Below are 12487 nucleotides of genomic sequence, written 5' to 3'. Positions count from 1 at the left end.
CTCTCAAGATGGACATTACTTCTCCTGCCCTCACTGCTTCTTCTGTCACCCGCACAGAGGTGCCCACTTCTGGGACATCCAGCACCTCTCCTCCCATGGCCAGTGTGGGAGCATCAGCCACGGGTAGTCCTGTACTTTTCACTTCTGTTTCAGCCACTACCCTCAGTGCCACAGGCACCATCCCTTTATCCACCTTGCTGCCCACATTCCCAACTACTGACGCCAGGTCCACAGCTACATCTGACGTCCCCTCCTCCAGCTCTCCCACTGGTGCTGTCACACACTCCACATCTCATGGTACCTCTGTCACCACCAGAACAGACACACCAGTCACTGTCACCGTGGCTACAACTATCAGCCCCTCTTTGCCCAGCTCAGAGACAGCCAAGGCTGATACCACAGGGGTACCCTCCTCCTCTTCTCTGACCCCATCACCACCCCTCAGCATGCTCACGTCCACAGCAGATGTCCCTAGTACAAATACCAGGCTGTCCACACCTAAGACCTCTGTCTCCATTCCCATTTTTCTGACTTCACTCACCTCTTCAAGTGAGTCTAGCACAGAATCTTCCTCTCCGAGGAGCCCATCTACAGGTACAGTGAGCACCTCTCTTGGTCCTCTGGTCCCTTCAACAGCCTTGGTAACACTGTCCTCTCCTCCTTCCTCAGCCAGCAGTGGTCCGATGAGTACTACTGTCACCAGCTCTGCCCCTACCTTCCCTCACTTCTCCAGCACAGAATATATGAGCTCTTCTTCCGTCACAGCTTTTCCTCCTCTGTCTTCATCTGCAACTACCAGAATGTCTCCAGCCGTGTCCTCACATGCCACAACTCTCGCTGAAACAACTCCCTTTTCTTACATTTCCCATCTTTCCACCACAATAGTCCCTCCCTCTCCCACGACTCCACGTGTTGAAGTGAATCCCAGTACGAAGGTTACAGCGACTCCTATGACCCCGTTCTCCGTCTTTCCCTCCATTACTGAAATGGTTTCCAGTCCTAGTCCTGCCAGCGGAAGAACCAACCGTCCTACATATACGGACAGTGATACCTCCTGGACTCCCGAAACCGAGCCTGCCCACCTCCCGAGTGACACTCCTAGCTCTACCAGCGCTGGCACAGCGTACATGAACACGGTGTCCACTGGTACCCAAACACCCAGCAAGAACTGGCTGAGCACCAATTCTGTCACCACCCCGCGGATGGCTGGCTCCACTGTGAAACCAAGCAGCAACCTTCCAATTGTCACAACTTCAAGCAAGTGGACACATCCCACCCCTTCCATCACCAGGACTTCAGAGAGACCAGTGGCCACCACGAAGACTCCTACCACCCTTACATCACCGAGAACAGCTTCAAGCACTACTCAGAGGACCACAGTAGCAAGACTGACCACCACTCCAGGTGGGACTGCCTGCTTCCCTTCCTTCCCTGCCGAATTCCTGTCACCATGATCAGATCCCATTGGAATTCCCTTTCTTTTTATGTTTCCCAGGCATCTGTGAAAATGGTGGCACCTGGGAACAGGATCACTGCAGTTGTCCACCAGGTTCCTTTGGGGACCACTGTGAGAACTCTAAGTGCCAGAATGGGGGGACATTGGATGGCCTCAAGTGCCTCTGCCCCAGCACCTTCTATGGCTCCCTCTGTGAAATTCCAGTGGAACAGGTGGAACTAGGTGAGTTGCAGGGCCGTGTGCTTTGCACGTCCTCCTGAGGGTGCCTTCAGCGGTCCTGGAAGCCACCCACACGCCATCCTTCTGGTCTTCTTTCCATGCCCTGTGCTGTCCCAAGCCAGGCCTCCTCTCCATTTCCAAGTTATTGCTGGTGTCAGACTTCCTCCTGGGCATCCTTTTGGTCTGGGCTGCTTGGAGCTGAATTCCAAGCCCTGCAGAAGTCTGATGTGGGTCTCATTGAACTGAAGTCTAGGTGTCACCAGGGCCTTGTTTTTCAGAGGCTTGGAGAAAGAATCTATTTTCTGTCACTTCTGTCTTTTGGAGCCTTCCATCCCTTGTGGTAAGGCCCCTGAAACTGCCGCTCTATGCCTCTTCTCCATAGTTATGCCTTCTTCTTTGGGGGAACAGGGGATGTTGGGAAACTGAGCCCAGGCCTTGCACACCCTAGCCACATGCTCTACCACTGAGCTACCCCCACCCCATTCACACCTTCTGACTGACTCTTGGAGGGGTTTCTGTCTCCCTCTTTCCCTATTAAGGACTCTTGTGACAATACTGGGCTCACTTGGATAGTATTTGTGAATTTTCCCATATTAAAGTCTGATTAGCAAGCTATTTTTATATGCATTATAGTGCAGATTATCTGCAATCTAATTTTATACTTCCACATAACATAATACAGTCACAGGTTCTTTCTGGAGATTTGGGCAGAGACATTTTGGGGGCCATTATCCTGTCTACCTCATGAGCAGATAAGGAAGGGGCCACTCATGCCTCCTGATTTGTTTACCTCACCTCCAGGCACTGTACCCCAGAATCGCTTCCTTTCCCCCTGCTACTGTTCAGCCAGTCCCCAGGGTCTGTGGAGAGAGGCCAGAGGGAGGACTGACAGACAGGAGGTGGTGGTGGAAATGGCAGATGGGGTAGATGGCAAGTGACTGAAGTTGAGCATGCTGTGTATAGATTCCGTGGAGGCTAAAGTGGGCATGGAGGTTTCTGTCAGCCGGGAGTTCTCTGAAGATCTCAAAGACAACAATTCCAAAGCCTACAGAGATTTCAGCAACGATTTCCAGAATCAGGTGAGGGGAGAAAGGAGGGAACAGAGGGTCTTTTCCTGGAGCTGGGCCTCAAGGTTCTTGGGTCCTTAGGCCCACAGTTCAGACATGAATCCAGGGATCCTTGGCATTTCAGATGATGAAGATTTATGAAAATGTGGAGGGGTTCCAAAGTGTGGAGGTCCTGTCTCTGAGGTAGGAGGCCACCCTGAAGATATGGTGGCAGCGTTAAGTGGTGGCAAAGGGTGTGCAGAAAGGCTGGAGAAACCACCTTCTGCTTCTGGAGCCATCAGATTTCTTGGAAAGAGGGGTGGAAGGTGTGTGCAAGGGAGCTACTTGGGGATTTTGTGATCATTATGTGGGGTTATTCCTCTGGGGAAGGCACAACAGTCCTCCTCTTCAGCATGCTAGGAGATCGCATGGGACATATAGAGAGGTGGTGTTGGGACTGTTGACTGGTGCTCTCTCTGGCTGGCACTAGCTCTTCTAGGGTGGGTCAGCATTAGAGAGGGGGTGAGGGAGGCAGCCCAGGAGAACTTGGTTTGGTGCTAGTTTCATGCAACACAGGAGAATGTCCGTCACTGCTCATCCTGCACTGCCAGGCTGAAAAGAATATGGGTAGCATCCAAACTCAGGACTACACTTCAGTTGGTTTTGGAAGTGCCCTTCCAAGGACCCATGTGCCCCAGGCCTGGGAACCTTCTATGGCTCTGCCTCCCCCAGGAACGGCAGCATTGTGGTGGACTATCTAGTTCTGCTAAAGTTGCCTGTCAGCTCCCAGCTGGAGAGTGAATATGAGAAGGTGAAGACGGCCCTCAAGGAGGAGCTCCAGAATGCCAGCCAGAGCGGGAGCAGCTGCCAGGATAACCAGAGTGAGCAGGGCTGGAGGGAGGAGTCTGGCTCAGTGTGGACCAGGTTGCCTTTAGAGCTCAGGGGCCAGCCCTGTGGTGTCTGTGGCAGGTGGGGAAGAGGGATAGGGTGGGACTATGGAGGCTCTTACCAGACCTGGGTGCCGGGGAAGAGACTCCCTAGCAGGTATGATGAGTGTTCCTACGATGGCAGAAAACACCTGATTATTTAGGGGGAGGAGGGGAAAACAGCTGTTTTCTTGTACAGTCCCACCACATCTGGGAACACTACAGCACCCTCTCCTTCCCATACCTGCTCTGGTCAACTTCATCAATGCCTGTGTTCTCCCCCCCCCCCCCCAGCTCTGTGTTTCAAGCCTAACTCCATCAAGGTGGACAACACCACCAGGACAGAATTAAATCTGAAAGGTGAGGGTGGTGGAGCAAAGGGCCGAGTGGCCTCAGGTGGCCACGAGCCCTCCCACCAGGGACAGCTGCCCTTTGTAGCTCCCTGGGGAAAGGGGAGGGGACCTTTCCGGGAGGCAAGTGATGTGGCCCAGCCTGGCTTTCCTGGCCCTTGTTAGACACTCCCACTCGGGCACCAGCAGGTAAGATGAAAGGGCAGAGGTTCAGGGGGCATTTCCATCTGATCTAAGGGTCAGCCCCACGGTGCCACCCCGGGAAATGTTCTTCCTATGCGTTTTGGGTCACTAGAATCATACCCCTGCATGGGATGAATGCGGTCCCTGTCTCTGCAACCCCTTCCCCAACCCTCCAGCCATCTGCAGCAGAGCAGTCGCCAAGGGCTACGAAGAGTTTTACTTCCCCTTGGTGGAAGGGAACCGGCTTCACTGTGTCTCCAATTGCACTTCGGGTGTGGTTGGTGCCATCGACTGTAACCAGGGCCAGTGCTTTCTGGAGAAGAGTGGGCCTGCTTGCCGGTGAGGCTCAGAATCCCTCCCGCCTCCCACTCAGTGGGCTCCGACCACCCACGGCCCTCCCATCCTCTCCTCCTGCTGTCTCACCTGCACCCCCGAAGTCCCAAAGCCCTGACCACTGCCGGGTTGCAGTTCCTAGGCTGAGCCCCGGGGGAGAGTCCCGCCCCAATGCTCCGCCCACCCTCTTTAGGTGGAGTTTCGCCCCTGGCCCCACCCCTGACCGAGCGCCCCGCCCGCGGATTGGATCCTTTCCAGAGGCCACGCCCTCCGCCCTCATGCGCCCCGCCCCTCCGCGACCACAGCGCCCCGCCCACCCGCCTGTGAGCTTTCTGACCTGTGACCTCTCCCCAGCTGCTTCTCCTCTGACACGCATTGGTACTCCGGCTCGCGCTGCGAGGTGGCCGTCCACTGGAGGGCGCTGGTCGGGGGGCTGGCGGGCGCCGGCGCGCTGCTCCTACTCCTGCTGCTGGGGGCGCTGAGCTTCTGGGTGAAGCGGCCACGGAGGAAGGACAGCCGGTGAGGCGGCGGGGAGGTGGCGGAGGGGGGCGACGAGGGCAGCAGGGGTCTCAGTGTGAGCCGCTCGGCTTGACCGCGCGGTGCCTCTGCTCAGGTCCAAGGCAGAGGACAGGCAATGGTTCGAGGTCTGGGATGATGACACCGTGGGGACTTTCGTCAACACGGGCTTCAAGGATGACAGGATAGGTGAGTCTTGTCAACTGGGAAGGCAGGAGGGGCTTCCCCGAGACTCTTGCGACCTAGCCAGGAGGCAACCAAGGCCCCAGCCCAGGACCGAAGTACTGGGGAGTAGGTGTTGCCCCTCGCTGCACCGCCGCCCTTTGGGGCCCATCCTATCCCTCCTTTATCCTCCCCTCGACCTATTCTCTGTTCTCTCTCTCTAGCCAAGGATGCCAGCTTCCAAGTGGCTCTGCATAGGTTGGACCCCAACGTTAAGGTGAGAGGGTGGGGAGCAGAGGCGCGCTCCCAGGAGTGCTGGTCTGGCCCAGCAGGGGGCTCCCTTCCTCACTTTGCTCACCCACACTTGGGACAGGTGCACATCCAGAGACCTGAGGTGGCCATGTCCTCGATGTGAGCCCTACACCTCCATCCACCCAGTACAGCAGGAGGGAGCTATCTATACCAGGTCCAGCAGGAGATATGCCCACGACTTCTGCAGCCCAAGCTCCCAGAGTCCTTGGGCAAAACCAGATCGTCCCCTTGACTCCCATCCTTCTCCCGACTTGGCTGAAACCCACCTGGAGACCCGGTTCACATCCAGGCTCTTCCACGGTGGGACCTTGAGCGAGTCAGTATTCTCCCTTCTCCGTTTGCTCACCTTGAAAACGGGTATGATGCACTTGTCCTGATACCTCGTACAGTTACTGTGAAAACCGATGGGATGCTCAGTCCTGTGTCCCCGTCCACCCTCCCGTCTCAGTTCCCATGTTTACATCGCCTAATTCAGGCTCTCACATCCTCACCTCAGGTCTTGGTCCCTATTTTCCTGTTTGCACCCTGTTACCATTGCAATGTCTCTTGTCCCTTGCCCTGAGCCTGTGGCCTGTTTGGAGACCAACCATTATATAACTCTTTGCCAGAACCCTGACTCTCCTTTAAATCTTTTCCTCTTCTTTGCCAATTCCTCAAATCAGTCCCCTCCCCAGCCCTAGGCTCCCCCTTCCCACCCTCATACCCTCAGCCCCAAATCCTATCACCTCCCCCACATCCCTCCCCTAGATAGGTACAAATACCCCAGATGTCTTAGGCTCCCCCGGCCTGCACTCCCAGCCCTGAGTCCCACCTGGAGGCTCTACCTGTCCTCCCACCCTCAAGGGCCTAAAGCCATGTCGGGGGAGCATGAATTTCCTGAGGTCCCCAAGGGCGGAGGGAAATGAGTCTCTTCCTCCTCATCGCCCTCACCCTCCTTCCCCTCCTGCTCACCGTAGAAGAGGCTGCTTTGTGTCTCTCTTTTCTCCTGGTGTCTTCCATCTGGCTGTAGAACAGGGACTTCAGAATGAGATGTCAGCGAGCCCCAGATGCACCCTTTTCTCCCAGGGAGGGCTGGGGGCAGCCCTTAGGGTTGTGGTTATACAAGGGCTGATTGAAAACTATTTGGAGTATTTAAATAAAATGATTATTACAATACTAAGTACATTGCCATTAATTCTCCCTCAGATTACTTTGCTTTGAACATTTTTATCACATTATTCTTTCTACTCTCTGGAATTCTGAAGTCTGCTTTCCTGAGTGTATTTATGAGGTGTGATCAAAAAATACTGTGAATGCTGCTGCCGGGTACCATCTAAGGGGAAGGACAGCTTGGGGCAACTGCCTTGGTACAAATGTGTAAAGCGTCCTTGAGCCCCTTCCGCAGACACATACTCACCACAGGGCTGGTCCATGCCAGGCTCAGGCACTCCCGTCCTACTATTGTGGGCAGTCAGTCCTGCGTGACCAGAGCTGAGACGGTTGGGCACAACCTGCGCCAGTGGCTCTCTGTGTGGGGGTTTGGGAGAGGTCCCTCGGACCTTTGCCCTGGGCAGGGACTGGCCATGGCTTCCCTCACCTCTGACTCTGGCCAGGGTGGAGACCAGGCTATAAAGTCTCAGATGTGAATGGGTGCCCCATACCTCACCCGGAAGTAGGAAAGTGCTGGAAATTTGGAAGGGGCCAGTTTGAGATGGTCGATGAGGAAAGCTGAATGAAGGAGGTTTCTCAGGGTAGGGATGAATTTTCTTCCCCCAGACTGGCCTGCCATCTGTCCTGCCATCTGTCCTGCCACCTCTCTCTGTCCCGCTTGCTGGAGGCGCTGATGTTCCCCCTCCCTGGGGTCCCCCGCCCCCATCTGCTCCTCTCACACCTCTGCTTCCTGTCCCTCCTTTATGTCTTGCTCCACCCAGCGACTTGGCTTCCTGAAATGACTCTGGCTGGAGCAGTCATCACAGCAGGAGTTAGTTAGAGGGCAACAGGGTGCCCTTTGGCCAACTCTGTGGTCACTGCGTGCTACCCACCCAGTGTCATCACCTCAGCCTCCCATCCCAAGCCAGGCATCAGGGCAGGCGTCATCCCTCCCAAGGCAAAGGTCTCCAGGGTCCTTTATATAGCAGCTACCTCCCTGTGAGCCTCTCATTTCCATTTCCCGGCCCCTCAGAGAGGGAAGGTTCTGCCGCCAGGGGCCAGTGCCCTGGGAGATGCTGGTGACCTGGATTCTGCCGCTGGCCCTCCAGCTCTGGACCTTCAGTGCTGCCTCAGATTCAACGACAGGACCAGCGGGTGAGTGAGAGTCAGGCTGTCTCGCTCGAGGGCATCACTGAGTGTGCCTGGGCCAGCCAGGGCTGCAGGTGGTGGCCTCCCTCCTTCCCTTGAGAAGCGCGGGGGCTGCCAAAGAGCTGGAGATCTGTGACATGATCTCCTCCTGCCTTTGGGACTGAAAGGGCCACGTGAGGCCTTGCAGAGCTGGAAAAAGATGCATTTGGGGTTGTTCTGCTGATGTCCCCAGTGCAGCTGCTGGCAGCGATGGCTGGACTCCATCTCTCCTACTCTCCTGGCCTCTCTGGGGGCTGAGGGCCCTTTCTGCGTACACCGTGCTCCACATTGCTCTGCTCTCCAGGGCTCTTTCGGGGCGAGAAGCTGCCAGAGGGGTTGTTGGGCAGCTTCTGCTCTTCACTGTGGGGAGCTGCAGGCGCACCTGGAAAAATCCCCCTCTTAGATGTGGCCAAGGGCTTGGGCGGGGAGATACAGGCTGTGGGATGGCCCTTATTGAGCATGTCATAGCCAAGTCCGGGAAGTGACAGGTGGTAAGCGGTCTCATTCATGCTCTCTGATTCTCCAGAGGTAGGGAAGAGACTCTCAGGAAGGAGGGCAGAAAAGGGGGAAACCAGGGATAGCGGCTCCAGGTGGAGCAGGGAGACCTAGGATTGGGTATGGAGGACATCCAGGGGCAGAAGGAGCTGGAGCTGGGGTATCTGGAGCCTTTGGGGGCAGCTACCAGGTAACCCATGCAGAACCTCACAACCCCAGGCTGGAACTCAGGCCTTGGAAGCCACCTTTGCTGCCCAGCCGTGATGGATCTCCTCCTCCCTGACCCAGGTGTGTTTGGAGGGGTCTTGGAGGGTGGGGTGGCTGCATGGATTCAGGGACACCATGCAAGTACATTGATAGCAGACACATTCCCCTTCAGGTTATAGTCAAGAGGAAGAAAGGATGGGGGCAGGGTTCCATCCCAGGGGGGCTGCTCCTGCCCCTGCTGCCCAGGTCTGGCTGGTGGCTCTGGCAATCTCCTCTGGGGAGGTTATTTGAGAAGGAGGTGGCAGTGATGATGATGGCAGTGATGAAGGGCCCAGCAGCCCGAAGTGGGGCTGCCTCTGTGTGCACAGTCACACCAGAAAGACCCTGATCAGTCAGTCAACCAGGTCCTGACCTGCAGCTGTTTAAAACTGCCTATGAGTCTGTTAGGGCGCAGCAGAGGAAGGGGAACATCCGCCCAGGACAAGTGCCACCAAAGGCCAGTAGGAGGGAGCGATGGGCCACTCAGGACTCCGACGCCCCATCCCTCCCCTCAGAGGGCTCTGCGTTTCCAAAGCCGCTTGATAGCTACTAGGTCCCATTCTCACAAGGAGGCTTGTGTATGAAGTCAGGACAGATATGGACTTGAGACTCAGAGAGGATGAGGGATGTACCTGGGGCCACCAGGAACAGATGAACAGGACTGCAGTCACTGGGCAACAGGCTTGTGCTTTCCGCCCCTCGGGCTCTGGAGGACCTCAGCCCTCTGCAGCCCCACCTGCCAGACCTGTGACCTGGGTCCCTGGGGAGCTGTTTAGAGGTGAGGTCAGGGGTTGCGGGCGGGCGGCATCTCTTGTTTCCACCCTTTCCTCTCCTCTTGGTTCTCCAGCTGGAGGGGAGCCTGATGAGGTTTGGGAGGGCAGACAGCAGGGAGAAGGCAGAGCACCCAGAGAAGGTGGGGTATGGCCATGCAGTGGAACTGAGGTGCAGGGAAGTGGAGGCTGGTGGTGTGTGTGTCTGGGGAAATGGAAGCTGGTATAGGAGCACTTGCAGGTGACAGGGACAGGAGAGCTGCGCCGCGGCTTTTGGACCCCAGAGGAACCTGGGCGTTCTCAGTGGAGCTGGTAAGGCCCCTGCCAAGGCAGATGGCATCAGAGAGGCCTAGAATGGGGGCTTAGGGACCAGCATCACCCAGGGAATGGAGGTGATGCTGGTCCCTAGGGCTGCTCTGCAGCCCTCCCCCTCTACCTGGGGAAGGGTTGCAGAGCACTGAGGGGCTCATAAAAGGCCTCCAGGAAGAAGGGCACCTTCTAGAAGTTACTATTTTCCATGTGATGCTGCAGGGGCTCAAGAACCAGGAAATGCCAGGAATCAACACAAGGGTGGGAACTTGTGTCCTGTTATTATTATTATTTTTTCCTGTACATTGGATTGAACTCAGGGCTTTCACACTGGGCTATATTCCCCAGCCCTTTCAAGATTTTTTTGAGGGGCCAGGGAGATGGCTCAGGGGAATAAGCGCTTCCTTGGCAAGGGCCTGAGTTCAAACCCTGGTTCTGCAGAGAAAAAAAAAAAGAAAAAAAAAAAGAATTTTTTATTTGAGAAGAGATCATGCTAAGTTGCTGAGCTGCCCAGGCTAAGCTCAAACTTTCAGCCTTCCTGCCTCAGCCTCCCAGACTGCTGTGATTGCAAGCCTGAGCCTCGTTTTGCTGCTCCCAATTGCCAAAGTGTTCCTAGTAAGGGTGGAGGCGAGTGCTTCAGATGACTTGGAGCAGGGGGACAAAGGGACTGTCCTAGAGGGGTCAGAGTTCCTCAGCCCAGCTGGGAAAAGGGTGGGGAAGCAGTACTCAACGTCTATAAAATGGGGAAGAATGTGTCGGGGGTGAGAATGGCTCTTCGCACATAAGGGCAACCTTTGAAACCATGTGAGGTTCAGCGAGAGCAAGGAGCTGGCCACACTGCTGTACACAGCGAGCAATAAACGCAGTCACTCTGCAAACACTCAGGAGTGAGGGCCGGCTCTGCCCGGCAGGTGCTCTGGACCAAGCAGGGGAATAAAATGTTTATAGTTGATTTAATGAGGTGGGAACTGGGCACAAAGAACCGTCACAGCCCAGCCTGCTGCCGAAGCCACCGGACGGTGGGAGAGCAGGGGTCACTCCTGCTTGGGTGACCCCTGTTGTGGGGGAGGGGGCGGAAGGCAGCCTTCAGGTTTGGTGGCAACTGGGAAGGATACAGGAAGGAAGAACTCTCAGATGCCCAAAGCCCTTGGGTAAATGCAGACCTGGCTGGGCTCAGCTTTGGAGAGATCTGGAGTGTGCCAAGCCGTTGCTTTGGGAAGGGCAATCGGGAAGTTGCCTAGACCTGAGGGTCTGGGTCTGACATGGATAATAAAAGTTGCCACCAGAACCAGAGGCGCACACCTGTAATCCCAGCTACTCAGGAGGCTGAGGCAGGAGGATGGCTCGTTGAAGCCTAGCCTAGGCATTTGAAAAGATCCTGTCTCAAAATAAAAGTTAAAAAAGGGTTTGGGGATATAAATGAGTGTTGATAGACTGCCCCGGCTTAAATCTCTAGCACTGCAAAATAAATACATACATGAATAAATAAATAAATAGTAGATAGATATCACCGCTGTTCACTGAAGGTCTGTTACATACTGGGAACTGTTCTAAATATCTATTATCTCATTTAACTTTCACAACAACCCTAGGAGAGCAGTTCTGTTATTGATTTCTGTCTTCATTCACAGGGGCACCGAGACACAGGGATAATCAGTAATTTGCTCAGGGTCTTCTGTCCATTTAGGGAAGGAGTCAGGATTTGAACCCAAGCCTGCTGACTTCAGAACCCACATTCTTTGACACTTTCTGTAACTGAGGGTCTCTCTGAGTATTGACTTCCTGTGGTGACATTTGTGCTACATTCCCTCCAAAGACCAGAGACGATGCTCCCTTGACGTCCAGCTACTCCTGGAATCCCTTGGCCCATGGCAGCAGCCTTCCCATCTATTTCATCCTTACCCATGCCTGGACAGGTGCGATGCACAAGGCAGGATGCATAAAAATTTATGGTAGATTTAATGATAAGGGAGCCATAGCCTCAAACAAGGACATCAGTGTTTGGGCTTGGGCCCACCCTAAATCCAATCCTGAGATTGTTAACTTAATTACGCCTGCAAAGACTATTTCCAAACAAGGTCCCATTCATAAATCCATGGACGGACACATCTTATGGAAGCAGGGGACACTGTTTAATGTACGGGGCTCTGTTCTGGCAGTAAGCAGGTGGCCCTGGCTTTAACGAGACAGTGGGCGGGGGCGGGATTGGCTCAACCTTCTGACACTAGCAGGCCAGGAAGCCCACCTACTTGCCGTAGGTGTGAGTAGTGGGAGGGGAAAGAGCCAGGGCAGCTGGCTCCCATTCTCCACTGTGACCTTACCAGGCACCAATGACCTTACACAAGAGGAAAGAGACCCAAGCCACTGCCTTCATGCATGGCAGGACTGAACATGCACCCAGAGCTGAGTGACCAAAGCTCAAGCCAGTGTCCTCTCACCCAACATTCTAGACTATTCTAAACTATTCTGGAGTGAGCAGGGTGGTCAAGGCAGGCATCATTCACCTCATTTTTCAAAGGGAAATGGAAGTTCAGAGAAGGTTATGAGATTACCCAAGTTCACACAGCTTCGTAAAGGCTGATATGGAGAAACACGGGGGGCCTACTCTGTACCCCACAGGGATTGTGAATGGGGAGATGTCCTCAAGGAATCCAGCGCTTGATTTCCCCACAAGCAGAAAGATATTTGGAGGTGACAGAGGGAGTCTCATTCTTCAGAGATAGTCTTCAGGCCTCTTGTCCCCAGGTACCTTCTGCTGCCTTTCTTTGATCACTGTTATGACAGACATTTTCTCATAGGATAGCTTTTCCTTTTTTTTTTTTTTTGAATTGTGGGTTTTTTTTTTTAA

General features: G+C 54.7%; 1 protein-coding gene across 1 annotated transcript in view; it reads left to right on the top strand.

Moving 5' to 3' along the window:
* Nucleotides 1-6573, top strand: part of Muc3a (mucin 3A, cell surface associated) — an 8426-nt gene extending 1853 nt beyond the window's left edge. The window contains exons 2-12 of the mRNA XM_023714315.1: nt 154-1404; nt 1496-1678; nt 2639-2754; nt 2867-2925; nt 3454-3602; nt 3942-4007; nt 4357-4519; nt 4868-5032; nt 5127-5218; nt 5416-5468; nt 5565-6573. Of these exons, the coding sequence (XP_023570083.1) occupies nt 154-1404; nt 1496-1678; nt 2639-2754; nt 2867-2925; nt 3454-3602; nt 3942-4007; nt 4357-4519; nt 4868-5032; nt 5127-5218; nt 5416-5468; nt 5565-5606 (2339 nt within the window). The 3' untranslated portion in view covers nt 5607-6573. The remainder of the gene's footprint in view (nt 1-153; nt 1405-1495; nt 1679-2638; nt 2755-2866; nt 2926-3453; nt 3603-3941; nt 4008-4356; nt 4520-4867; nt 5033-5126; nt 5219-5415; nt 5469-5564) is intronic.
* Nucleotides 6574-12487: the final 5914 nt, after the last annotated feature.

Source organism: Octodon degus, unplaced genomic scaffold, assembly GCF_000260255.1.
Source record: "Octodon degus isolate 3935 unplaced genomic scaffold, OctDeg1.0 scaffold00035, whole genome shotgun sequence".
Classification (NCBI taxonomy): domain Eukaryota; kingdom Metazoa; phylum Chordata; class Mammalia; order Rodentia; family Octodontidae; genus Octodon; species Octodon degus.
This window is presented reverse-complemented; position numbering and strand designations above follow the sequence as displayed.